Below are 23,994 nucleotides of genomic sequence, written 5' to 3' on the forward strand. Positions count from 1 at the left end.
ATGTCACTATAATGTAGCCTAACTAATGTCACTATAATGTAGTCTAACTAATGTCACTATAATGTAGCCTAACTAAAGTGAAGCTTCATCCTGTTGATCGATGAGTCACTTTGATGTCACTAAAAAATGTGTGAAAAATGTGGTCGAAACTCACTGCCCACATTGAAGATGTTTGTGTTGACGTCACGTTCATGTTGTAATCTGATGGAAAGACCAACCAGCAGATTTTACATGATGATTAAAACCTAGTGGCAACATATCAGACACAAACTGCACTGAGACACCTCACAGTGTTGCTCCCACTTTATTTCATGTGAACTACATTAAACCCAGTTCTGACTGGGAAGAACACAAAATGGGTCAAAAGAAACCGTTTAAGTCCACAGTGTATATTAAATATATCGAGGGAATTCATACTAAAACACCCAGTTTTCAAAATACAGCTGTGATTGTTGAACACATTTGAACAGCTTCTTTAAAAAGGCTTTTACCTATAAAACCATCATAACAAAACATGTCCTCCTCTATCATCCATCGTCTAGCTCACATCCATGCTCTCTGCGGGCCCTAAGCCCCCTCCCTCCCCTCCCTGGATGCTCTGGTAGATGGACGCCATGTCGGCGTTGGTTCTGATCTGGTTGGCGAAGTCGGCCATGCTGGGGCTCCTCTCCACCTCGGGCACGGCCAGCAGGGCTGCGACGGCGCGCATGGCCGAGCGCCTCAGCTCCTCCTGCTTCTCGAACTCCTTCTTCACTGAACCGGCCTTCACCTGCAGGTCCACGTTCATTTCATTGACGTGGGAATCGTCATCACGTGCTTATTAATAATGTACTCCTCATGCATTATTTTTACAATAAATATATAGATTTTTTGGGGGAAATGTAATATAAATGTGTTAACTCCAATGTTATATCTCAAATTAAGCAACCTTTTTTAAAAAATGATTTACTTTACAAACTGAAATGGGGGCTGTTTTAAAACTTTAAAACAGTACCAATGTTACAAATCGGTGTTCAAGTGGAAAACGCTGCTCTTTTCAAAGATACAGTTAAAGCCCCCCCCTTCCAGTGTATTTTGTCATTTCTTTGATATTTTATATTTCTTTGAGTCATTTCCTGACTAAGTTGATCAGCAACACTGTTTCCAATTCTGTTTTGACAAATAATTTTGTGCTCAAAGTTAAAAACAGAAGGTTATTGGTAAAATGTGAATATGATGTCTGACTATAGTAGAAGCTGCAGGCCAAAGGTCATCCTCCAAGCTGCAGGAGCACTCATGATCGTTTGAGTGATCTGAGCAGCAGTAAACTGATGAATCTGTTTATCTGTCCGTCAGTTTTTTCTTTCTAGTTAGTGAGCTAGTTAGCTGTAGTTAGCTAGCACAACTTCTTTCATCAACTAACTGAGTGTTTTCATTTTATTTTTTAGTTTAGTGTGTTTATTTTTACCGTGGCATTTGTGTGTGTACGGTGAACGGGTGAAATCAACACACTGAATTACACAAAATCCCACCGTCAGAATTAACCCGACACACTGACTGTCTCTCTCACTCGCTCTCTTCTTCACCGTCTCCTCCTGCTGAAGGTAAATTAACAGAAAGCAGCGGATACCGGAGGTTTGTGGGCCTCTAACAGGTCCGAACGACGGGGAGCACAACTTTCAGCTCAACAGAAAACCAGAGAAAAGTCCCGTTAGAGAAGTAAACGGATCTCAGTGCAGCCCGGTGCGGTGTCGGTGCTGGAGCTGAGGAGAGACCGGTCGGTGCTGGTGGACGGTGAACCTCCAAAACGTCCCCGAAACTACATTTCAAACGGCGGACCTCGGCAACATGTCTATCCGTTCTCTGGTGCTCTGGTCACCAGGAGGAGACGGTGAAGAAGAGAGAGAGTGAGAGAGAGTAGGTGTGTTGAGATAATTCTGGTCTCATTTGTGGTCTGATAAACAGTAAATTCATCTAAACTGGTTTGAAAAACGATGCAATCTGGTTGCCATGGTGATGAATTACGTCTGACTATTAACTACACCCCCATTCTCTGTTTGAGAAAGAACGTTAACCAAAAAACAGGAAGTAACACTCGCTGGAGGTGGAGTGGGCGGGGGGGCTTTAAAGCTTCATCCTGTTGATCGATGTGTTTGATATGACTGAAAAATTCAACATGTGGTCAAAACTCACAGCCCACATTTCTTCCTGAGTAAAAGATAAAGATGTTTCTGTGGACGTTATATTATCATATATACTCATGTTGTAATCTGATGGAAAGACGAGCTGTGTAGAGAACCTTTAACAAAGTACAGTTGGTAATATATAAACGACTTATTTTGAAGTTAAAAGAAAAGTGAATAGAAATCTATAAGATAAGAAATAGTCTCTATTTAAAAAGCCCGTGGACGTGTAATGTAAAGCTGTGCTGTACGTTAGTGTTTATATGAATGATAACATGAATACTATGAATGATGTGCTGGTACCTTGGTAGTGCACGTAGCTTTAAGAGGCTCTATCAGTCGGTCCAGTCTTTGGAGAACAGCTGCAGGACACAGAGAGGCCAGTCTGGCTAGCATCAGGAAAGTCAGCATCTACAACACACACACACACACACACACACACACACACACACACACACACACACCGGCGGTCCAACCCACGTGAGTAAAAGGAGGTGAAAATTTGCTTTGCTCTTGGTGTGAATGCAACATAAGTTGATATTTTCAGTATTTTCAACCCACCCTGATATCATAGTGATCTTTGAGTCCTTCCTCCACATGATCCAGGAACTGCAGGACGTTCAGCCCCTCCAGGCAGCTGTCCAGCAGAGTGTACATACACTCGAACGCCGCTTTACGCACATCCAGACCGTCATCCACAGTGTGTTTGAACGGACCCATCTCCACCTGCTCTACACACACACACACAGTCATTAACACATGAACGTCAGACATGAACAGACATGAAACCAGCCAAACCCACCTCTCTGATGAGGTCCTTCCTGATCTGGGTCTCCTTGTAGAGGTGAGGCAGCACGGTTGCTAGGAGACCACGGATCAGAGAGGGCTTGTTGTGAGCTGCAGAGTTAAACATCACCAAAGAGACGCGGCGCACGTTGATGTCCTCGTCCTGCAGGGTCTTCAGGAAGTCGCCTGAAAAACACCCACATGTTCATATGTCCATTGAAAAGGTGAGTTTAGTACTAAAAAGACTAACTTTAGGAGACACACACTTGATTTGGTTAACGCATATTAATGATTTTTAACGTGTGGATTTTGTCCCCCATCACTTCCAGTACAACAGGATCTCTTCACAGCCAGTATGTACAGGAGGAATGAGTACAGCATTAACTCTTTCAGTGTGCATATGTGCGTTACATTAATACAAATCTTTACTGCACACTATATTATTATATTATATTATTATTATATTCTTTATACTGTGAAACACAGATACTGTACACTAACTCATTTAAAAACAGGTATATTTTACACATTTTTTATTGTAAATTTCTGTTTTATATGAAAGATTCTCATTTTCCAAGTAAAACTGCAGATATTGTTTTAAATATATGTGTTTATTAGGGCTGTCAAAGTTAACAAGAAAATAACACGTTAATGCAACTTGGTTTTAACTTCACTAATTTCTTTAACGCATTAACGCAACTTGTGATTTTTAGGTCGTAGCGGCTCAGTTTTAAAGCTAGAGTAAAGATACTGGTATCATATGAAACTAGAAAACCTAAGGAAGCCAAGATGGCGACGACCAAAAACCAAGATGGTGACGGACAAAAACCAAGATGGCGACGGACAAAAACCAAAGATGGCGACGGTCAAAAACCAAGATGGAGACAGCCAAAAACCAAGATGGAGACAGCCAAAAACCAAGATGGCGACGGCCAAAACCAAGATGGCGACGGACAAAAACCAAGATGGCGACGGTCAAAAACCAAGATGGAGACAGCCAAAAACCAAGATGGCACCGGCCAAAACCAAGATGGCGACGGTCAAAACCAAGATGGCGACGGACAAAAACCAAGATGGCGACGGTCAAAAACCAAGATGGCGACGGTCAAAACCAAGATGGTGACGGCAAAAACCAAGATGGCGACGGACAAAAACCAAGATGGCGACGGACAAAAACCAAGATGGCGACGGTCAAAAACCAAGATGGCGACGGTCAAAACCAAGATGGTGACGGCAAAAACCAAGATGGCGACGGTCAAAACCAAGATGGCGACGGTCAAAACCAAGATGGCGACGGACAAAAACCAAGATGGCGACGGTCAAAACCAAGATGGTGACGGCCAAAGACCAAGATGGCGACGGACAAAAACCAAGATGGCGACGGTCAAAACCAAGATGGCGACGGACAAAAACCAAGATGGCGACGGACAAAAACCAAGATGGTGACGGTCAAAACCAAGATGGCGACGGACAAAAACCAAGATGGAGAGGGACAAAATGCCAAACTCAAGATTCAAAGCTGCAGTCCACAAACCAATGGGTGACGTCATGGTGACTACGTCCACTTCTTAGTCTGGTTTAAAGTAGCCTAACAGTTCAATTTAAAGGGACCGTTTGTAACTTTTTAAGCGTATAAATGTACCGGGTCGGGACACATGTGCGCTCGCGTGTGGCCGGAGCCTCTCCTCCTCTGCCTGCTCGCCTTCACTCAGACAACGCGCGCACGTTCTCGCTCAGCTCGCTCCACCTCTAGACGTGAACGCGCGCTCACTCCTCACTGCAGGAGAGTTAGTTTAGCTCTGAGAATATCTAGTGCAGAAATAACTGCTGCAGCTCCTCCAGACCAACAGAGGTTTTCCGTGTCTTGTGAAGTGACGGGGCTTCGCAGAGAGAAACGTTATCAGCGGCACCCGGACGGAGACGTTAACGTTTCTCTTCCTGCTCAGCCCCGGCACCGACCCTCTTTTCCTGCTCGGCAGGAAAAGCCAACACTAGGATCAGCAGTGATTCATGGAGAGACCTTCGTCTGGTCAGCTAACATTACTGCCAAGCAGCTGAAATATAGAGTGATATTGTGGTTTTAGCTGACGTGTGTCGCCTCACTGTGTTGAGAGATGCTCCTTCATGTCTATGTAGAGCGAGCACAAGCGCAAGCCCGACGCTGACTTTCGTTGACTTCACGGCCACAGGTGTCGCTGTTAAGAAGCATTTCTGAAAGTTACAAATAGTCCCTTTAAGCATTTCATTTCCAAACACTGAATTATAATAATAATAATAATATCTTGGATTTATATAGTGCCTTTCATGAAACCCAAGGACGCTTAACAAAGACATAAATAAATACAACAAATGTAACAGTAGCTAGAGGCCATAGGCCTTGGTGAAGAGGTGGGTTTTGAGGAGTCTTTTGAAGGTGTCCAGAGATGGTGCGTTGCGGAGCTCTATGGGGAGAGAGTTCCAAAGTGTGGGGGCTGTCACACTGAAGGCTCTGTCCCCAAAAGTTCTCATTCTTGTGTGAGGGACGGAGAGCTGACCCGTGCCTGAGGATCTAAGGTTCCGGGGCTGTGTGTAAGGGTGGAGGAGGTCAGATAAATACTGAGGAGCCAGGGCGTTGAGGGATTTGTAGGTGAGGAGGAGGATTTTGTAGGTGATGCGGGACTTGACCGGGAGCCAGTGGAGGTGGATGAGGGTTGGGGTGATGTGCTGCCAGGGCTTGGTGCGGGTGAGAACCCTGGCAGCCGAGTTTTGCACATACTGGAGCCTGTCCAGGGCTTTGCTGGGAACCCCGGACAGAACTCCATTGCAGTAGTCCAAACGGGAGGTGACGAAAGCGTGGATGAGGGTTTCTGCCACAGAGTCAGAGAGTGATTGCCGGAGACGTGAGATGTTTTTGAGGTGGAAGAAGGCGGATTTGGTGATGAACCTGATATGAGACTGGAATGATAGTGTTGGGTCCAGGATGACACCCAGGTTGCGGACTTCCGAGGATGGGGAGAAGGAACAGCCATCAACATCCAGGTGGAGATCTCCAACCTTCCGGAGCAGGGCCTTGGGAGCCACAACCATGAGCTCGGTTTTGTTGCTGTTTAGTTTTAAGAAGTTAGATGACATCCAGATTTTTATTGCATGTAGGCAGTTTACAAGTGACTGTGGGGGTAGCTGGGTGGATGGTTTGGTGCTGAGATATAGTTGTGTGTCGTCAGCATATGAATGAAAGCTGAGACCGTGGTGGCGGATGATCTGACCAAGGGGGAGCATGTAGATGGTGAAGAGGAGGGGTCCCAGCACAGAGCCTTGAGGTACGCCATGGTTGACTGAGGCCGGGGTGGAACTGGAGTCTCTGATGGTGACAAACTGTTTTCTGTTTGTGAGGTAGGACTGAAACCAAGAGACAGCTGAACCGGTGAGGCCAATTCATTAATTTGACCATTTATCCTCCTGATCTCACAACGTGGGTGAGGGAGGTGTTGGTGGAGGTCAGCTCGCTCTCTTCTAAGCCTCATCAAATCTGTAGATTTAATTTAAATCTCTCTCATGACTAAATCCCGCCACAAATACGTCACATTACTGAAGCTAAACATGCTCTAACTTCAACTTCACTGTGACTTTAAGACAGACATGTGGATAAAATGAGGATTCGGTTCAGTTTGTCCTCAAAGTAAACTTAAAGAAGAGTGTGTGTTTTGTACCTATGCAGTCTTTCAGCAGTGAGTCTATGGGGGCAGGTTGGTCAACGGTGGTGAACTTGATCGCTGTCACCACCGTGCTGCGAGCCAGAGGAGAACCTGTAGCAGGCAGGATGACATCTATTTTAATTATTAACCCCTGAATTAACCTTTAACAGAACAATGGAACATTAACATAATCACAATAACTCAGTAGAGAGACAACTACAAAACACAAGGCTGGAAGAAAACACCTATAACACCAAAACACTTGTACTTTATCAGTATTTTCACAGTGTGGTATTAGTACTTTTACTGGTTTCTGTTTTCTAGATATATTTAAGTGTTGGACGGACAGACAGACTTAATCTCCATCATCAGAAACATCTTGTGAGTGAATCAATGAAAGAAACTTGGTACCAGCTCTGAGCTGCTGTTTCAGTCGTGGTAACAGCTGGGCGGCGTTGACCAGGGTCAGTTTCCCCAGACATTCAGCCACCAGGTTCCTGGTTCCCTCCTCCTGACACTCACAGTTTTGAAACAGCAGAGTCCAGATGGACTCCACATGGGGCGACAGACTGGAGGCTGGACAGGCACTGGCAGAGACACAGGGAGAGAAGAAGAAGTACACTAATGTCAGGTACATAATAAAAGTCCATCCTGGACGCACCGATCTCAAATGGTAAATATTAAACATGTTGAATATTTCCGATGGGATATCCTGTTGTGTGTGGGGAACCCGGAGGACAGCCGATGACGCAGTCACGTGGGAAAGAACAATAGCCAATAGAGAACCAAGCTGACTGAAGAAGGAAGGACAACCACCGGCGTCATGGCGGCCGCGACTAATGCATGAGCTAATGCTGAACATGAAGCATAAAGTAGTAGTAAGATGGAACTCAGAGATGGAGGAGCAACTTGTTGATAAGTGTTTATTTAACGTGTCTCCATGACTTCATCCATCCATCCTTTCCTCATTCTTCACTACAAAGTAAAAACTAACATCTCTAATTCTTCCTGCCCGTCGTCCGCCATGTTTATTTACACTAAAGTCACGTTTGATCGCCAGAGATTTAGAGAGATTTCTGTTTCTTTTAGTGGGGACTCTTGTTGTTGATGAATGAATCTGTTAGTGTGTGGTGTTGCTGTTTCTCTCCACACACTATAGGAACTAAACTGTTCAATTTAACACAACATGTCGTTATGTTTGGGCTCTCTCACATTTTACAGTGTGGGCCAGCCCTAAGAAAAAAAAATGTAGACATGAAGGTTAAAAGATTTCACTTCTGCATGATTCTATAATTATTTTATTATATATATTCTATGATCTTCTATTAAAGCCTCTGATCACCCACCAGGTGTTCTCAGTTACTATGTCTGATTAGACCTCTGCTCAGGACTCTGTGGGCCTGTTAGACTAACTGATTGACCTCTTCCAGAGTCTCCTGTTAGCTTTGTTAGGGCGGGGGGGGACAAATCACACCTGTGTCATTCTTATTGGTAGATGAAGAGTTGTGAATTAATAAATTCCCATCAAAGCTTCAACCTGAGCAGAGCTCTGATCAGTCAGAATAACACCCGTGTGGCTGTTCAGAGGCTTTACGTTTTGTCACTTGAGGGCACCATAGAGTGACGTTCTCTGGTGCAACTTTGTAAAATAATGGATTCAGAAAATATGAGGAGAAAAAAGAGAAAAGATGCATTGAGAGAGGAAGAGTGGAATAAAAGCAGACACCTGATGACCTCTTTGAGGGAGTGCAGCAGCAGGTATTGTCTCCGCGGCTGGGAGGAGATCTCCTTCAGCAGGAAGGGCAGGTAGTCCTTCAGGCTGCCGACCGCCATGCTGCCTAGAGCGCAGGACGCCGCCGTCTTCACCTGAAACCACAAACTAGATACTATTAATATTAAAAATAAATATGTTCATTCATCCAGGAAGAGTTCATTGTTGAAGAGAAAACTCACTTTCAGCAAATATATTCAAATTTCACAAGAGAACATATCATTAATATATGAATCAATAATGCAAATAATGGTTGTTTGTAACCTGGGAGCCATGTTGGTCTTACCTCCTCATTGGTGGAGGAGATGGCCTCCAGGAGGACTCCCTGCACCTCCTTACTTCCTCCCAGGCTGCCACTCCTCCCCACCTCCCCCAGACACAACAGAGCCAGGACTCTAGTAGACTATGGAGAACCAGGATTCTTCACCTGAGAGGAGAAGAGAGGAGAAGAGAAGAGAGGAGAGGAGAGGAGAGGAGAGGAGAGGAGAGGAGAGTAGAGGAGAGGAGAGGAGAGGAGAGGAGAGGAGAGGAGAGGAGAGGAGAGGAGAGGAGGGGAGGGGAGGGGAGGGGAGAGGAGAGGAGAGGAGAGGAGAGGGGTCCATTGATCTACTGATACAACCCGTCACTCACCATCACATTTCAACAAGAACACACATCATGAAAACATCTCCGAGTGCCATTCTAGTTTTCTAATAAATTGCTTCTAAATTGTTCCCGTGTCAGTGTGTTTGTGTCCTGCACAGACCTGCAGGCGATGATGGTGGTGTCTGAAGTCTTGGAGCTGTGAGAGACTTCAGCAACTGACTGAGAGGAGGAGGAGAGGATTCAATCAAAACCTGCTCAAACTTGATTGGTCAATAGACTACTACTCGGACTACAAATGGAAACTAGAACTCTTCCGGTACCAAAATCTTGTCCCGTTGCTGCTACAGATTCTACTTGTGAATCTGTTTATAGAGATTATGAGTGTGTTCCAATCCACCTACTTCCAGAAGTACACTTCAATGTAGTGCACTTTGTACTCACTTGAGTAGTAACATTTGCAACATTTGACCGTGGCTCGCTACCCGCCAAAATATCTTCTGAAAAAAAATTAAAGCAGAGTGGAAATTACGTTTCCAACGTCGTCGCCTACGCCTACGATGTGTCCTCCTGTTGGCTGAAAATGCACCGGTATGTTTACGTATTGTATTGTTTTATTCTGTTCTCTACATATGTTTGAATAGTGGTCGTGGCTCCGCCCCTTCCGCTATGTAGCCAAGATGGCGACAGTTGAGTGTGGAACGTGTCCAGCGTTCCTCACTCAACGATCTGACCGTTTTGAGTACAGCATCCGGGTACTTTGAGTGCACTGCATTTTGCCGTACTTCCCAGTGAACGCACTTATGCACTCAAAGTAGTAAGTGTAAGTACAGAAGTACGCGGATTGGAACACACTGTATGTCTTTCAGGCTCCACGCCCCCAGTTCGTAACGCAGACGGCATAATCGTAACCTCTGATGGCATAATCTGAATTATTTTCTCAAATTTTACAAAGCTCCTCCTGAGCTACGGAGGGACATATTATAACTGATCTTTATGTATAAAATAAATCTGTAGAATTGACCTTTAAGGGTCCGTTTGTAATCAGTTGGATATCAGTATCTTTACTCCACACCCTGGAGCCTTGATTCTAACAACACGTTTATGCTTTTACAGGCTCTTAACATGCTGTTTTAGTCCTCTATTGTGTTTTAATGGGCTTCTAATCACCTCAAATAATTTCAACATTGTGGGTTTTGGAAAGTTTCATTATCACTTTAGCTAACTATGTCAACTGTTTTACACATTACTTTTAGCTAATGTTTAGCTATCTATGTTAACTGTGCATCCATTACTTTTTTGAATTTTAGTACCATGTTCTTGAATTGTTTTTGAACATCTGTAACAGCTCTAACAACTGTTTGATTTGTGCTGTTTTTTTCCCGCTTCTGTCTTATTTCACCCATAATGCATTGCAGGGCAGGCTATCTAAGTCAGTCTTACATTAGTCACTCGTAGGGAAGTTTTATGCAACAGACAAATTGAAGTGGCTATTGCAAGTCTGACCTAAAGTCAAGACAAAGCTAGGTCTACTTTAATGCAACTGGCCCCATGGTACCTGTAGCCCAGGTTACTGGTTTTGGACAGCACCAGTGCCTGTAGGAAGTCCAGTATGGCTGCCAGCGCTCCACCCTGCAGCAGAGGAGAGTGGACGAGTCTGAAGACTCCCGGCAGCACGGAGGAGCTGATCTTAGCCAGAGACGAGGGGCAGGCTTTGGCCATGCAGGTCAACAAGGTCACGGATACCTACACAGAGACACGCAACATGTTAAAATACTACATGTATTATATAACAATATCTATATACACAGCACTGGTCAACAGGACTGGAAGATAATACTTACCTCAGCCAAGGAGGTTTTATTTTTTAAATATTTTTTTTGTCTATTTTAGTTTCGTTTATTTGAGGGATAAAGAAAATGTATAAATACACATATAAAAAATGCCAGAATGCTATTTTTCATCTGTTGTCCCTGGTCAAGGTGTTACAAAAGTCTTCCTAAAATTCATCAAAAGCAGAAACCGTGGCGAATATGTAGTGTCTGAGTGCCTTCTAGTCTGTAATAGGTGAGGTAGTGTATATCCATGTCTCTTGATTACTCCTTTAAATAATATCTACCCTTGTCCAGGTCACCAGACTCTTCATCAATGTTTGCCATCATGTATTCTCTAAATGTCACAGTGAGCACGGTGGAAGGAGCCTGATTAATGAGTGCTGGTGTTAAGTCCAGTACCTGTGATACGTGCATGTCGCTCTCGTCCACCAGAGCAGGCAGCTCGCTCAGAACGGGCTCCAGCGCTGCAGTTTTGATGCTGGCAGAGTGATGCGTGACCAACGAGGTCAGACACGCCAGCGTGCCGAGCTTCAGAGCACGCTGGTTCTTCCGCAAGAAAGACCCCAACACAGACAGAGTCTCTGGCAGGATGGACGACAGGTTGATCTGGACGAGACGGAGACGGAAAGTTATTTATCAGTCACTGCTTTCCAGAGGTGGAAGAAGCATTCACATCCTGTACTGCAGTAAAAGTACTAACACCACACTGTGGAAATACTCAACTGAACTGAATACTTAATGAAGTAGTTAAAGTAATTAAAGTAAAAGTATTGATTGTGCAGTAAAATGTTGTGTTTCACACTGAACCTTTAGTGGAGATGCAGAGATAAGGGTGATGCTCCTGACTGCTGTCAACCTTGTGATCTCATTCTTCAACCTCTCCAGGAAGATCACCAAAACGCCCTGCAGCTCCGCCCCCGGGTGGTCGCCAAGGTGACACACCATGTGACCCATACAGGAAATAGCCCTCTCTTTCACTTCCTGGTCGATGTCTGTTGCTTTCAGCCTCTTCAGAGTTACACAAAACACCTTGGAGAAACAACATGTGGTGATTCTTTTATGCTACGAATGCACATGCAATTTCAATATAGAAATCATACCTTGTAATAGTGAACTTACTTGGGGGGAATCTATTTCTTTATTGGAAAACATTTATTTTATAAATTAGTTGTTCACTTTAACCTAGAGATGCAAAGATCCGACTTTTCAAGTCCTGATACCGATAGTGAAACCTGGGCTACCAGTGATAGCAGCGATACCAGTGTTTAATTAGCTGCATGCCTCACTGTGTGGACGTCACTGTTATTTTATGTGTAAGGAAACATCATGCTTGCCTATTGTTTTCTTAACTTTGTCAAAAAATATAACAAATAAATACAAACATTTATTTTATTTATACATTATTTAAACAATTTTTATTTATTATTAGAATAATAAATTGTACACTAGCAACTTGGTAAAAAATCTTCAAAATTAACAGGAATTATAATTCAACTGTAACCCTTTTTAAAGCAGCAACAAATTGGTCAAAACATAAACAGGAATTAAATGTATATAGTATATAAACATAGAACTGACTAGAATAGATCGGATCCAATGTCACCGATACCTGATCCAGCTGTTTGAGTCAGTATCGGCCCGATATCTGATCCGCTATCGGTGCATCTCTACTAAGTTTGCACACAGCCCACATTGTCCTTGTTCAATTAGTTAACTCACCACATAGCACATTTGTTTTTATTTGACAAATTAATGTATTTTGTCCCATATGATGGTAAAAGGTTAGTTTCTATCTGCATGGTAAATAAAGTCTGAGCAGATAACCTTTATATTCTCATTTCATTCCCGTTGATTTCCATGGAAAGTTTCCACTTTGAATATTCCTGGAACTCCACAGTCATCATGACCCTCAAACTGAACATCAAACTACAACTGATCTGTCAGAGCTTCAGGTTGAATCTGTACAGACAAACTAACAGACTGTACTAACATTTACCGGTGTTCTGGGTGTTAATAATGACGACAGGATATTACATCTCTACGGTGATATTATAGAGCCAAAGCACCAAACAGCCGGTTAACCCCCCCGACCCTTCTCACCTCTCTGACAAACGGTTTGGGGTCGAATCCTGCGGCGGTGGCGGTCTGTCCCTGCGGCCTCATCACTCTGACAAGCTGCTGGGTGACCAGCAGAGCCTCCGACGTGATCTTATAGAAAGAATCTTCTACACACGCCACAACTGGAGGCAGCAGCACCTGCAGCCACGAAGACAAGGCTTCATTTGTTCATCTTCAGACTGAGCCTCAAACTTATTCATATCAGCAAATAGTCCTTTTAAACAATATGCACATTATCATGAAGCAGAGCTTTAAAGAGGTTTAGAGGACCTGCATGTGTGTCTGAAAGGCCTGAGGAGGGTGGGAGAGGAGGAGGACGTGGAAGAAGGAGAGAGCATCGATCCTCATGGTGGAGGAGGTGGACCTGTCTGTCAGGGAGAAGATGATGCCTGGAGGAGGAAGGAGGAAGGAAGGAAGGAAGGAGGAAGGAAGGGAAAACAGAAGAGGTGAGAGCAAGGGGATGCAGGGAAGCAACTGAACGTAAGAAAGGGATAACGTACAACGAGCCGGTACACTGTACATTATCCCACTTATAACACGGCTACGTACTAAATTAATCAATAATTTGATGCAAAATATTGAGTTAAAACATTATTTTAATTGATATAAAACTGATTTGAATTCTTCCGCTAGTAAAATTAGTCCGTTTGACACGGTTGGAACCGAGTCCGTAGCAACGTAAATGTAGTTTAAGATTAGCTGACTCAACATTATACTGAACATTTCCATTGATGGTGAAGTGAGACGAGGTGAGTGGGACGTCTCTGGGAATATTAATTAATTATTCATTATTAATTAATGTTGATGTTTCTGTCCTTATTCAACTGGATGTGTCCTTCTTGTCGATGCATAAAATGACCGCAGCATCTGATTGAGGTTTTCTGTCCCGTAAATGTCATTTTCTTTTCCATTAACCAGTCTTTAAACGCTGCCGTAGCCCGTACTGTAGCCCGTACCGTATTCCATTTAGTGTTAACTTCATGTCTGTCGATTCCTTTGTCGTCCTGCTCTTTGTGTCTTTTAACCCGTCTCGCTTTTTCTGCTCTGTTTTCTTGTTCACTGCCGTGCAACAGTCTGTTATACATAGCAACGGTCTGTTATACATAGCAACGGTCTGTTATACATAGCAACGGTCCCTTATACATAGCAACGGTCTGTTATACATAGCAACGGTCTGTTATACGTAGCAACGGTCTGCTATACATAGTCTGTTATAAGTAGCAATGGTCTGTTATACGTAGCAGCGGTCTGTTATACATAGTCTGTTATACGTAGCGACGGTCTGTTATACTTAGCATCGGTCTATTATACATAGCAACGGTCTGTTATACGTAGCAACGGTCTGTTATACATAGCAACAGTCTGCTATGAAAAAAATATCAGACCGTATAACGCCGTGACTGACCAATCAGAATCAATTATTCAACAGAGCCGTGTAATAAAGACGTATAGATGTTAGGAGGGTTGAGCGAGAAATAAAAAGCAAGAAAGAGGCAGTGTGTGTGTGTGTGTGTGTGTGTGTGTGTGTGTTACCAGGTATCAGTGCAGGTATGTGCGGCTCCAGAGCTCCAGGTACAGTGTGAGCCAGTTCAGTGAGCAGAAGGAAGCAGCCCTGTCGAGATTTAATGCTCTTCTCCTTCAGCTGTCGGTGGAGAGTCTTCACTATCAGGGGCACCTGGACACACACACGCACGCACGCACGCACGCACGTAGTTCAGTAACTGAATAGTGAAAACTCGTAGAGGTACCAAGGGAAGCCCTTGAATGTTTTTCTGAAGGAGCTACAGTTTATGTGCAACTAATAATGTCACATTGTTGTTGTTTTGGTTTTATTGTTTGTTGATACGTATATGTATATATATATTTACATCTTTACTTTACTTTTAATGTTATCAACAAAGAGAAATGTTCTCCCCTCGTCCTAAGATGGTCCTAAATTGATACTAGAGTATACTTCTTTTATGAATGATGCGGTACAGTTGAAGCAGTGGCGCTGTGTGTGTTTGACAATCAGCGACGGTCATCCCTACAAACTCCACCCAGAAAGTTCAAGTACTTTCTGTACCTGTTTCTCTGTGTACTGGTAGTAAAATGTTTCAGTACCTGTTCCTCCAGCATGGCGACGGCTGGCTCCTCCTCCCCGCTCCCCGCTGAGTCGGACGCGGCCGTGATGAGGCCGTGGTGACTCGGTCCAGCTCGTGTTTGTCTCAGCAGCGTTGAGAAGGCGGCGAAGACGTCGGCCCTGACGTTCTCCTCCCGCTCCTTGAAGCGGGCCAGCAGGGCGGGGCAGATGGAGGTGTAGAAGGAGAGGATGAGGTCCCGCCTCGTGGTGAGCAACGCCTCCAGACACTTGATGGAGGAGCGCCGCACCTTCCAGCTCATGTCGTCATCGTCGCTGTACTCGTCGTCTGATTCTGGAGTCAAGAGACCAGACAGTTATCTCTAAGTATAAGTACATATTTGAGGTACTTGAGTATTTCCATTTGATACCACTTTATACTTCTACTCCACTCCATCTTTAGTTACTTTACAGACGAGAGTAAAGTAAACATGTTCTGGTATAAACCCAAAATAAAGTATGAACTTGTAATTTAATTAGGAGATGAAAACAGTAAACAAATAACCTTCATCCAGCCCGTCCTCTATGTCCATGCTGTCCTCTTGCTCCTCTTGCTCGTTATCATAGTTGTAGTTAGGGTCAAAGGTCATGAACTTCAGACAAAGCTGTGTTACTGTGGCAATATGAGGGGACATCTCCTTTGGACACCTGTCAATCAACGGACACGACATGAATAATAGAGTGTGTGTGTGTGTGTGTGTGTGTGTGTGTGTGTGTGCGTGTGTGCGTGTGTGTGTGTGTGTACCTGCGTATGAAGGCTTCAAAGGCCTGGAAACAAAACTCTCTCAGCTCGTCGTCCTCCACAGCGGTGAACTTCACCACCATCGGGATCAGCTTCTCTAAATGCTCACCTACATAACACACACACGCACACGCACGCTAATGTCCATCCATCCATCTGCAACCGCTTATCCCGTTAGGGGTCGCGGGGGGGCTGGAGCCGATCCCAGCCGACATTGGGCGAAGGCAGGGTACACCCTGGACAGGTCGCCAGTCCATCGCAGGGCTGACACATAGAGACAGACAACCATTCACGCTCACACTCACACTTACGGGCAATTTAGAGTCCACAATTAACCTAACCTGCATGTCTTTGGACTGTGGGAGGACTACGGATGCAATATATCTTTGGCCGCTATTGTTTGTTTGGCGCCCTTTTTCCGAGGAGAGGAGTTGTTGTTTCCTTCGCCACTCTGGCAGTGTTGGTCTGGATGAGCTACACTTCACATCGACTTGAGCTTGAGCTGCGCTCTGTGGACATTACGCCAAACGGTGAGTTATATTTAGATAAATAAAGATTACCGACATGTTACTATAATGTATCCTTGCTTGTGTGGACGCTATAAAGTTAACGTTAGCCGTGTTTCTTCAGTTTATTGTGTCGCCAACGAACCAACATGTTACTATAATGTATCCTGGCGCTGTCTGACGTGTTATAAAGTTGTCATTAGCCGTGTTTCCTCAGTTTATTGTGTCGAGCTGCTGCGGTACTTTGGGATGAATTACAAGCTAACGAAACTTAACATTCCTTAGGTTGAAAGCATCACGTTGTTAGTGAACATTAATGTCTAATGTAGCGTTAACTACGGTATATCAGCAGCTTACATCAGCAGTAAGGTTAGATATAACGTTACTCTGGACACACTAACGTTACTTTACATACACACATTGACAGAATGATAAATGAACAAGCTTCATATGAATCATAAAGTCGTCGTGTTTGCACTTAACGCTGTTGTCACAGCATGTACTTATACTTAAGGTTTTTAATGCAGGACTTTTACTTGTAGCAGAGTATTTCTACACTGTGGTATCAGTACTATCACTGAAGTACAAGATCAGAGTACTTCTTCCACCTCTGTTAAAATGAGAGAACACCAGAATATTGTTTATGAATTGAGAACCAATGTCTCAGGGTTTTTCATACTTTGTCATGTTGTGTACAACGCTTATTATATGCTTCTATACCATATTACAATTTTCAAAATACTAAATAGGCCACGTTTGTCTGAGCTTGTCAAAAGCAGAATATATCAAATATAGTCTAATGCATGTCTGTTTGGGATAGGAAAGGTGAATTGAATGCAGGGCGTTGCTGGATAAGACACTTCACACTTCAGTGTTACTTGAGTCAGAATCACTGGTTGGGGGTGGGAGGGCTGATCTGCCTCAACAACCAGAGCTCATCGTTAAGACATACACAAAGGCAGGCACTTAATCAAGGTACTATACAAAGTAGTAAAGGTAATATTAAAGTAAAGGTATTTGATATCATTTGTTTTTCCTTCAAAACCCTGATAAATACAGTGAGAATATGTAGACAGTAAAGGGGCTACAGCTGAGATGTGAACCGCCTAATTCCTGCTCTCCCTTGAGACCCTCACTATTAACATTTGTTATGAAAACAATGCCTGTCTATAACATATTAATAGATCAATATGCTTTTCTTCATTACAGGTAAAATGCAGAAAACGTTTTTTTTCCCTGGGAGAATGAGTGTCACATTCCGCAAGGGACCACTCGGATATCTCCGTCAGGATCCAACGGATGCAGCCAAACTCCTTAAAGACAACCCCTCTCTACAGGACAAGTCTGCACCCGTGAAGGAGGAGCTGGTCAGGAAAAATGCACTGTCTGTGATCATTTTAAGAGGAGGGGATGCTTCAGATAAAACTGAGGTGGCTGGAGAATACATCCTGCAGTTTGGGAAATATAAAGGGAAGTCCTTCCGCTGGCTCCTTGAAAATGACATTGGGTATACCATCTACCTAATCAAGAACCAGCAAAAGGAGGAGACTGCAGGAGTGTTCATGGCAGGGGGGCACAGCAAGGACAGCCTGCTGTCATTTGTGAGCTATGCCCTCAGCTTTCAAGAAATCCAGTCTCTTCTCAATTATGAGAAACAAAAGCCAGTTGTGACAGCAGCAGCAGCAGCAGCAGCATCAGAGGATGACCAGCTGGTTGGTTTTGGCTCTCGTGCCAAAAGCACCTGGAGAGAGATTTGGGACAGCAGGCAGGGATGATGGCTATGCAGCCTTTATTATGAGGAAAAGCTGTGCTCCAGGAACAAAGATGCACAAACTACAAGTGTACCTGCAGAAGAAGCTGCCCTCCCCCTCTGGCTCCTCTCTGGTGACACATGCCTCACAGGCCCCTGCTGAAGCCATGGGTGGGTCTTGTTTTCCATTTGTTTTGTCAAAAAAATGTATATGCTGTCATGGTATCCAGTGTATTTTAGTACACCAAAGGGAGTAAACTTCGTCTTAAATTATTTTAGTGGTGATTTTATTCATACTATCCTAAGTACAGTAAAGCCATATTTTTAGTACATTCTAATTCTTGTCTGTTTGCATCACAGTGATGGATGAAGATGAAGAGCTGGAGAGAGCGATGCTGGGTATCTGTCCTTCTAAGCAACATGTGCAGAGCTGTGAGTAAACATTTGTTGTCTTATATTGGTTTGTTTCTACTGCCTGAAGATTCAAAATAATTTACAGTTCAGCCTGTTTAATATTAATTGTGTATTCTATATAGTTTATATTTAATTGTTTTTGTTTGTGTTTTACAGCTGTTTCTGCACCATCAGCATCAACTGCCAGACGACAGGCTTCGGGAACAGAAAGAGGTTCTTAACCAAACAAAAACGTCCTGTCGTCGACAGAGACTCTGGGACCATGAATTCTTATCCCAAACCGAAGCATGACATAAACCGTTCCTTCTCATGTTGACCATGTTCTGGTCATGTTTGTGTTTTGCTGTTCAACTTGTTGTCCTAGTGACTATGAATTGATTCCAGTCATGGCGAGGGTAAGTAGCACTCTTTATTCCAGTTTTTAGACTTATATGATGAATATATATATATATATATATATATATGTATATATACATACATACATATATATAGGACTGCTGTGGTTACTAACACTTGTATGCATGTGTTTGCAGTGTGCCATGTTGCTTCCCCTGCTTAGGCTAAATTGTAATGACTGACTACTAAATATTTATCCATACAGAACTAAACTGCATGTGTATGAATGAAATTCTTTATACTTTAATGTAACAAACAGTCTGTTTAACTATATAAGGCTGAGATAAGCAGGTGAAGTAAAAGATGGATAATGTATGCCTTTACTAACACCAGTTTTTTTTATATTGTCAAAATATAAATGACTGACAAGATTTTTTCTGTTGTAGTACCATCTGCTACACTGTCCACACCAACTGAACTGACGGGTTCACAAGTAGATGGTAAATGCATTATATTTCTTTTTATCCATTTAAACCTTTCTGTCATATTCCCTCTGATTATGTCTGTTATAAACCAATAATTGATTACTTTTTGTGGTCCTTATCTCCTTGCAGCCCCTGCTCTGCCGATGGTAAAGAGACCTGTGCCCCTTCCTCAGGAGCTGATGTTCCTGATGCCAGAAACACCAGGACCCTTGCCAACAGAGACAACTGTCACTGTTCCAGGTGTGTATTATTTTAACTGTATTTGCATCTTAAAAATATCCATATGTAGTGTCCATCGGAACTGTTCTCATTGATGTAAATCAGATACTGGTGCACAATGTCATAGTCAAGTTTTTTATTTATCTTACTGTGAATAATAATGAAATGTTTAATATTCTATATAGTGTCAGAGGCACTTCCGATTTCTCCTGAGACGTCTGCAGAGCCCATTCAACCGCCGCTGCAACCGCCAAGAGCTCAAAGTAAGTATTTGAATGTTCTTGATTTGGCTGTGTGCGTGTCAAAGAGATAGAATCAAGTCAACACACAATCTTAATAATTTGCTATGTCTTTCTTCTTGCCTGACCAGGTCAGCCATTACCCAGGCCATCAGCTGTCCCCAGCTGTCCTCCTCCACAGCTTAAACAGCATTTGCATAGGAATGATTCTGTCCCAAGCTTTTTGATCCATATTTTATTTATTTGTTTTTACCTTTATTTTATTCAGGGGGAGGTTCACTGAGGGCAATGCTCTCTTTTTCAGGAACGCCCTGATCACATTCACACAGTTACACATTCACACCTGGAAGCTGCCCAGTACAACCACAGTCTGATCTGCTGGTCACTGAGCAACTCCACTGGAGCGGTTGGGGGGGCCTTGCTCAAGGGCATCTCAGTGGTGGTAATGAGGGAGGGCCACCACTGCCCCATATAAGCGGTTTATCAATGTAACTGTGATCACTGTAACCGGTTTCCACTGTATATACTGTATATTTTGCTCATGTAAATAATTATTACATTTATTATATACAATATTATATTTACTTTACCTTACATTTTTGTGTGATATATGTGTGACCTTGCAATATGGGCTCTGTTGAATATTTACTGTTACAGTTGTGGTTAATAAATACATTTAATTCACTAATGTCTACATGTCTCATTAATAAATTAATAATTTATAATGAACAGTAAAGTCTCTAATTGAAGTAATTAAGTAATTGCAATTTAAATGTTACACATAGGAAGAAAACTAATATAATTGGTTAATAGCTTTAAGTAAGTCAAGAACTTGATATAACCAGACTAGTCTAATCTAATGATAATCAGAAGAAGTAAATAACAAACTAAGACTCACATTTCTTGATTCCCAAATAGCTCATTATCTTTGACAATGTATCACAGACTTTGTACCAAGTGGGATTCGAACCAGCTCCAGATAATAATTCTTAAATATTCAGGAGAAAACTGCTGGACCAGAGCGGCGTTTTCAGCACCTTGGACAGCGTTAATAAGTCTGCAATTTCATTGGCTGTCAGTGTATGCCGCCTATATGCGACTTGCCCTCCCGAGTACCCGGAGAAAACCCACGCTAACACGGGGAGAACATGCAAACTCCACACAGAAGGGTCCCAAGGCGGATTCGAACCTGCAACCCTCTAGCTGTGAGGCGCCAGTGCTAACCACTGCACCACCGTGCAGCCCCCCTGCATGCTAATGTTTAAAGACAAAAAAAGTTATCTTGTTTCTTGGTTTTTAAATCTAAAATATAAACCCAATATTTAACTTGGGAATCTGTTGAGCTTCTGTGTTTTGTTTTGTGTTAAAGGCCAGTGATTAAAGCCTGGTGTCGTAAGGAATCAGGTGATTTAGTCACCTAACCATCCATCATCCGGTCCAAAGACTCAGACTAAACTAAACTAAACTAAACTCCACCAGAGGTTTTTGTCCGGAACTCAAAGACTTGAGGACCTGAGTGGCTGTCCTGGTTTAGAAGCAGTTCAGACAAATACTGCTGGTGCAAGACGAGGAAGTGCTTTAATAATAATAAATAAAATAAAAATCAACATGATAACTGACCAGAGTTATGACGTTAAACTGGTCACATGAACGCAGCTACAGATCTCACCGACTCGATGGCCGCCCTGACGGCTGATGGTTGCTAGGCACTGGATGTACGTCCTCGTCATGGAAGTGGGCGGGGCCTTGGCCAACTCCGTCAACAGGTGTTCAGTCAGCTGGGAGAAGAGGGCGGGGCTACAGCAGGGCACCAGGTGACCGAGAGCCAAGATGGAGCGCTTCCTGACCGCCATCCTGGGGCTGGTTAACTGACGGGGCATCAGGGGGAAGAGTGAGTGAGTGAGTAAATGAATGAATGAATGAACGAATGAATTAATTAATGAATTAATGAATGAATGAGTGAGTGAGTGAATGAATGAATGCACAGATGGACAGAAGAAAAGACAGATGGATAAAAAATAAATAAGATCCATTAAAATAAAATATAGCACAGTGTGACGACCCCTCCACTCCACTAGGTGTCCTGTGTCTCTTTGCTGGTTCTCCTTTGTTTTGCAGGAGAGAGGGTCGTCAGGCTAATGAGCCACACCTGGCCTTGGTGTGGTTGGGATAAAAGCTCTATACCTTTCAACAGATGTGGCTCTCTTCCTTGGCTGGCACACCTGTTTTGGTTTTGTTTGCAGGAGACATTTTCACACACCCACGCATGCCTACATCACTGATTACTGACTTTCCACGTTTATTTAGTTATTTATTGTTAGTTTTTTAAATAAATGCCTGTTACTATTTTTAAACTCGTCTGGTCTCCCATTTTTGTTGCAACCTTTGAGCCGGGTTGTAACAACAATATGCCACAATGACTGAAAATGAAAATAAAATAAAAATTGTACACTTTGCATGCAAAAAGCAATACTACAAATACTACAACTACTGCTGCTACTACTACTCTGTGTACTCCTACAGCGAGGAGAGAATTAAATGTACCACATTCACATTTGTCTTTGTCATGTGGAGTCTCGGTTTCTCACCTGAGGCAGCAGACTGGAGAGCAGAGAGCTGTGGAAACTGACCAGAGCACCACTCAGCCTGGAGAATCAAAAATATCAATAAAATATCAATAAATTAAAAAAATAAAAAGAATATAGCATATAAATATAAAAGATTATATTCCAGTCTGTGCTAGCAGCTCTGTGAGGCTGTATTTGGTGTGTTCACCATTGTAGTGTAGCATGTTAGCATGCTAACATTACCTAATTATCAGTAAATCACTATGTTACCTAAACCTAATTATCACTAGGGCTGTCAATCGATTAAAATATTTAATCGCACATTTTTTATCTGTTCAAAATGTACCTTAAAGAGAGATTTGTCAAGTATTTAATACTCTTATCAACATGGTAGTGGGAAAATATGCTGCTTTATGCAAATGTATGCATATATTTATTATTGTAAATCAATTAACAACACAAAACAATGACAGATATTGTCCAGAAACCCTCACAGGTACTGCATTTAGAATAAAAAAGCAAGTTTGGAGCGTTATTTAACCTCCTTCCTGACAAGCTAGTATGACATGGTTGGTATAATGTAATAATATATATTCCACTAACTGACTCAATGACCTGAATACTAGCTTGTCAAGAAGGAGGCTAAATAACGCTCCAAACTTACACTAAATTTTGGTGACGAAAAGGGGTCCCTTGACCTCTGACCTCCAGATATGTGAATGAAAATGGGTTCTCTGGGTACCCACGAGTCTCCCCTTTACAGACATGCCCACTTTATGATAATCACATGCAGTTTAGGGCAAGTCATAGTCAAGTCAGCACACTGACACACTGACAGCTGTTGTTGCCTGTTGGGCTGCAGTTTCCATGTTATGATTTGAGCATATTTCTTATGCTAAAAGCAGTACCTGTGAGGGTTTCTGGACAATATCTCTCATTGTTTTGTGTTGTTAATTGATTTACAGTAATAACTATATACACCGATTGCAAAAAGCAGCATTTTTGTCCACTCCCATGTTGATAAGAGTATTAAATACTTGACAAATTTCCCTTTAAGGTACATTTTGAACAGATAAAAAATGTGTGATGTAGTGTCCAGCGTTGCATTCTGTAATATTTCACCAGATATAGTTTGTAATTCACGTACTATTGGGTTCATACTGAGGTTTCGGACATAATAAAATATGTCATATACTATTTTAGAGACTACATAGCACGTTAGTTTCGAACGCAAACCCCCAAAAAAGAAAAACAAGACACAGAAAATATAACATAAATTCAGGAAAATGCAAAGTTCCTAACATTTGCTCTAGTTTGGCTCCTTTGAGACGTTGAATGAGGCTGTTCCAAAGCAAAATAATAACCTTATTTTTAATTATTTATTAGCCTTAGCCGTCAACAGCCAACAGCCTCGGCTCTGAGGAGTTCAGGCTCAACCTACTGCAGGTGTTTGTGTTTGTATTGTTTTTGTAACTTCATGTTTTCAGGGGTTTAAGTTGTTAAATATACATTCCAGATATCACATTAATTTTTCTTCAAAATAGTGAGGGAAAGATCTTTTCTCCTACGCTCTCGTCTAGCTGTCGTTGCGACTGATAGGGTTAATGCTGTAAAAACTCAGAGACAACATATGAAAGATGGAGGAAGAAGATAAGAAGAGGGGGCGGGTAACTTTTAGGCAACCTGAAA

The 23,994-nt window shown here is 42.7% G+C and overlaps 1 protein-coding gene across 1 annotated transcript; it reads right to left on the reverse strand.

Annotated features, from left to right (window-relative positions):
• Positions 1-285: 285 nt before the first annotated feature.
• On the reverse strand, positions 286-23,784 carry LOC141778324 (cullin-associated NEDD8-dissociated protein 1-like). Its single transcript, XM_074652518.1, has 21 exons — positions 23,747-23,784; positions 22,327-22,384; positions 21,408-21,606; positions 15,793-15,898; positions 15,553-15,695; positions 15,032-15,342; positions 14,462-14,603; positions 13,199-13,317; positions 12,911-13,066; positions 11,618-11,839; positions 11,210-11,416; positions 10,534-10,721; positions 9,143-9,197; positions 8,680-8,796; positions 8,349-8,488; positions 7,034-7,209; positions 6,638-6,733; positions 2,965-3,134; positions 2,724-2,888; positions 2,466-2,573; positions 286-769 (listed from the first exon to the last, which is right to left on the reverse strand). Exons 1-21 carry the CDS (start codon positions 23,782-23,784, stop codon positions 539-541), a joined length of 3,147 nt encoding a protein of 1,048 aa, XP_074508619.1. The 3' UTR covers positions 286-538.
• Positions 23,785-23,994: the final 210 nt, after the last annotated feature.

This window comes from Sebastes fasciatus, chromosome 1, assembly GCF_043250625.1.
Source record: "Sebastes fasciatus isolate fSebFas1 chromosome 1, fSebFas1.pri, whole genome shotgun sequence".
Classification (NCBI taxonomy): Eukaryota; Metazoa; Chordata; class Actinopteri; order Perciformes; family Sebastidae; genus Sebastes; species Sebastes fasciatus.

What these genes read in the sequence shown, in the direction of transcription:
- LOC141778324 (XM_074652518.1), bottom strand. Translation starts at nt 23,784, where the DNA reads ATGAAGTTACAAAAACAATACAAACACAAACACCTGCA. An exon ending in CATACCTGCACTGATACCTG is followed by an intron (nt 13,318 to 14,461) that starts GTAACACACACA and finishes TTCCTCCTCCAG; the next exon opens with GCATCATCTTCTCCCTGACA. An exon ending in TCCCTCAAAGAGGTCATCAG is followed by an intron (nt 7,210 to 8,348) that starts GTGTCTGCTTTT and finishes TGTCTCTGCCAG; the next exon opens with TGCCTGTCCAGCCTCCAGTC.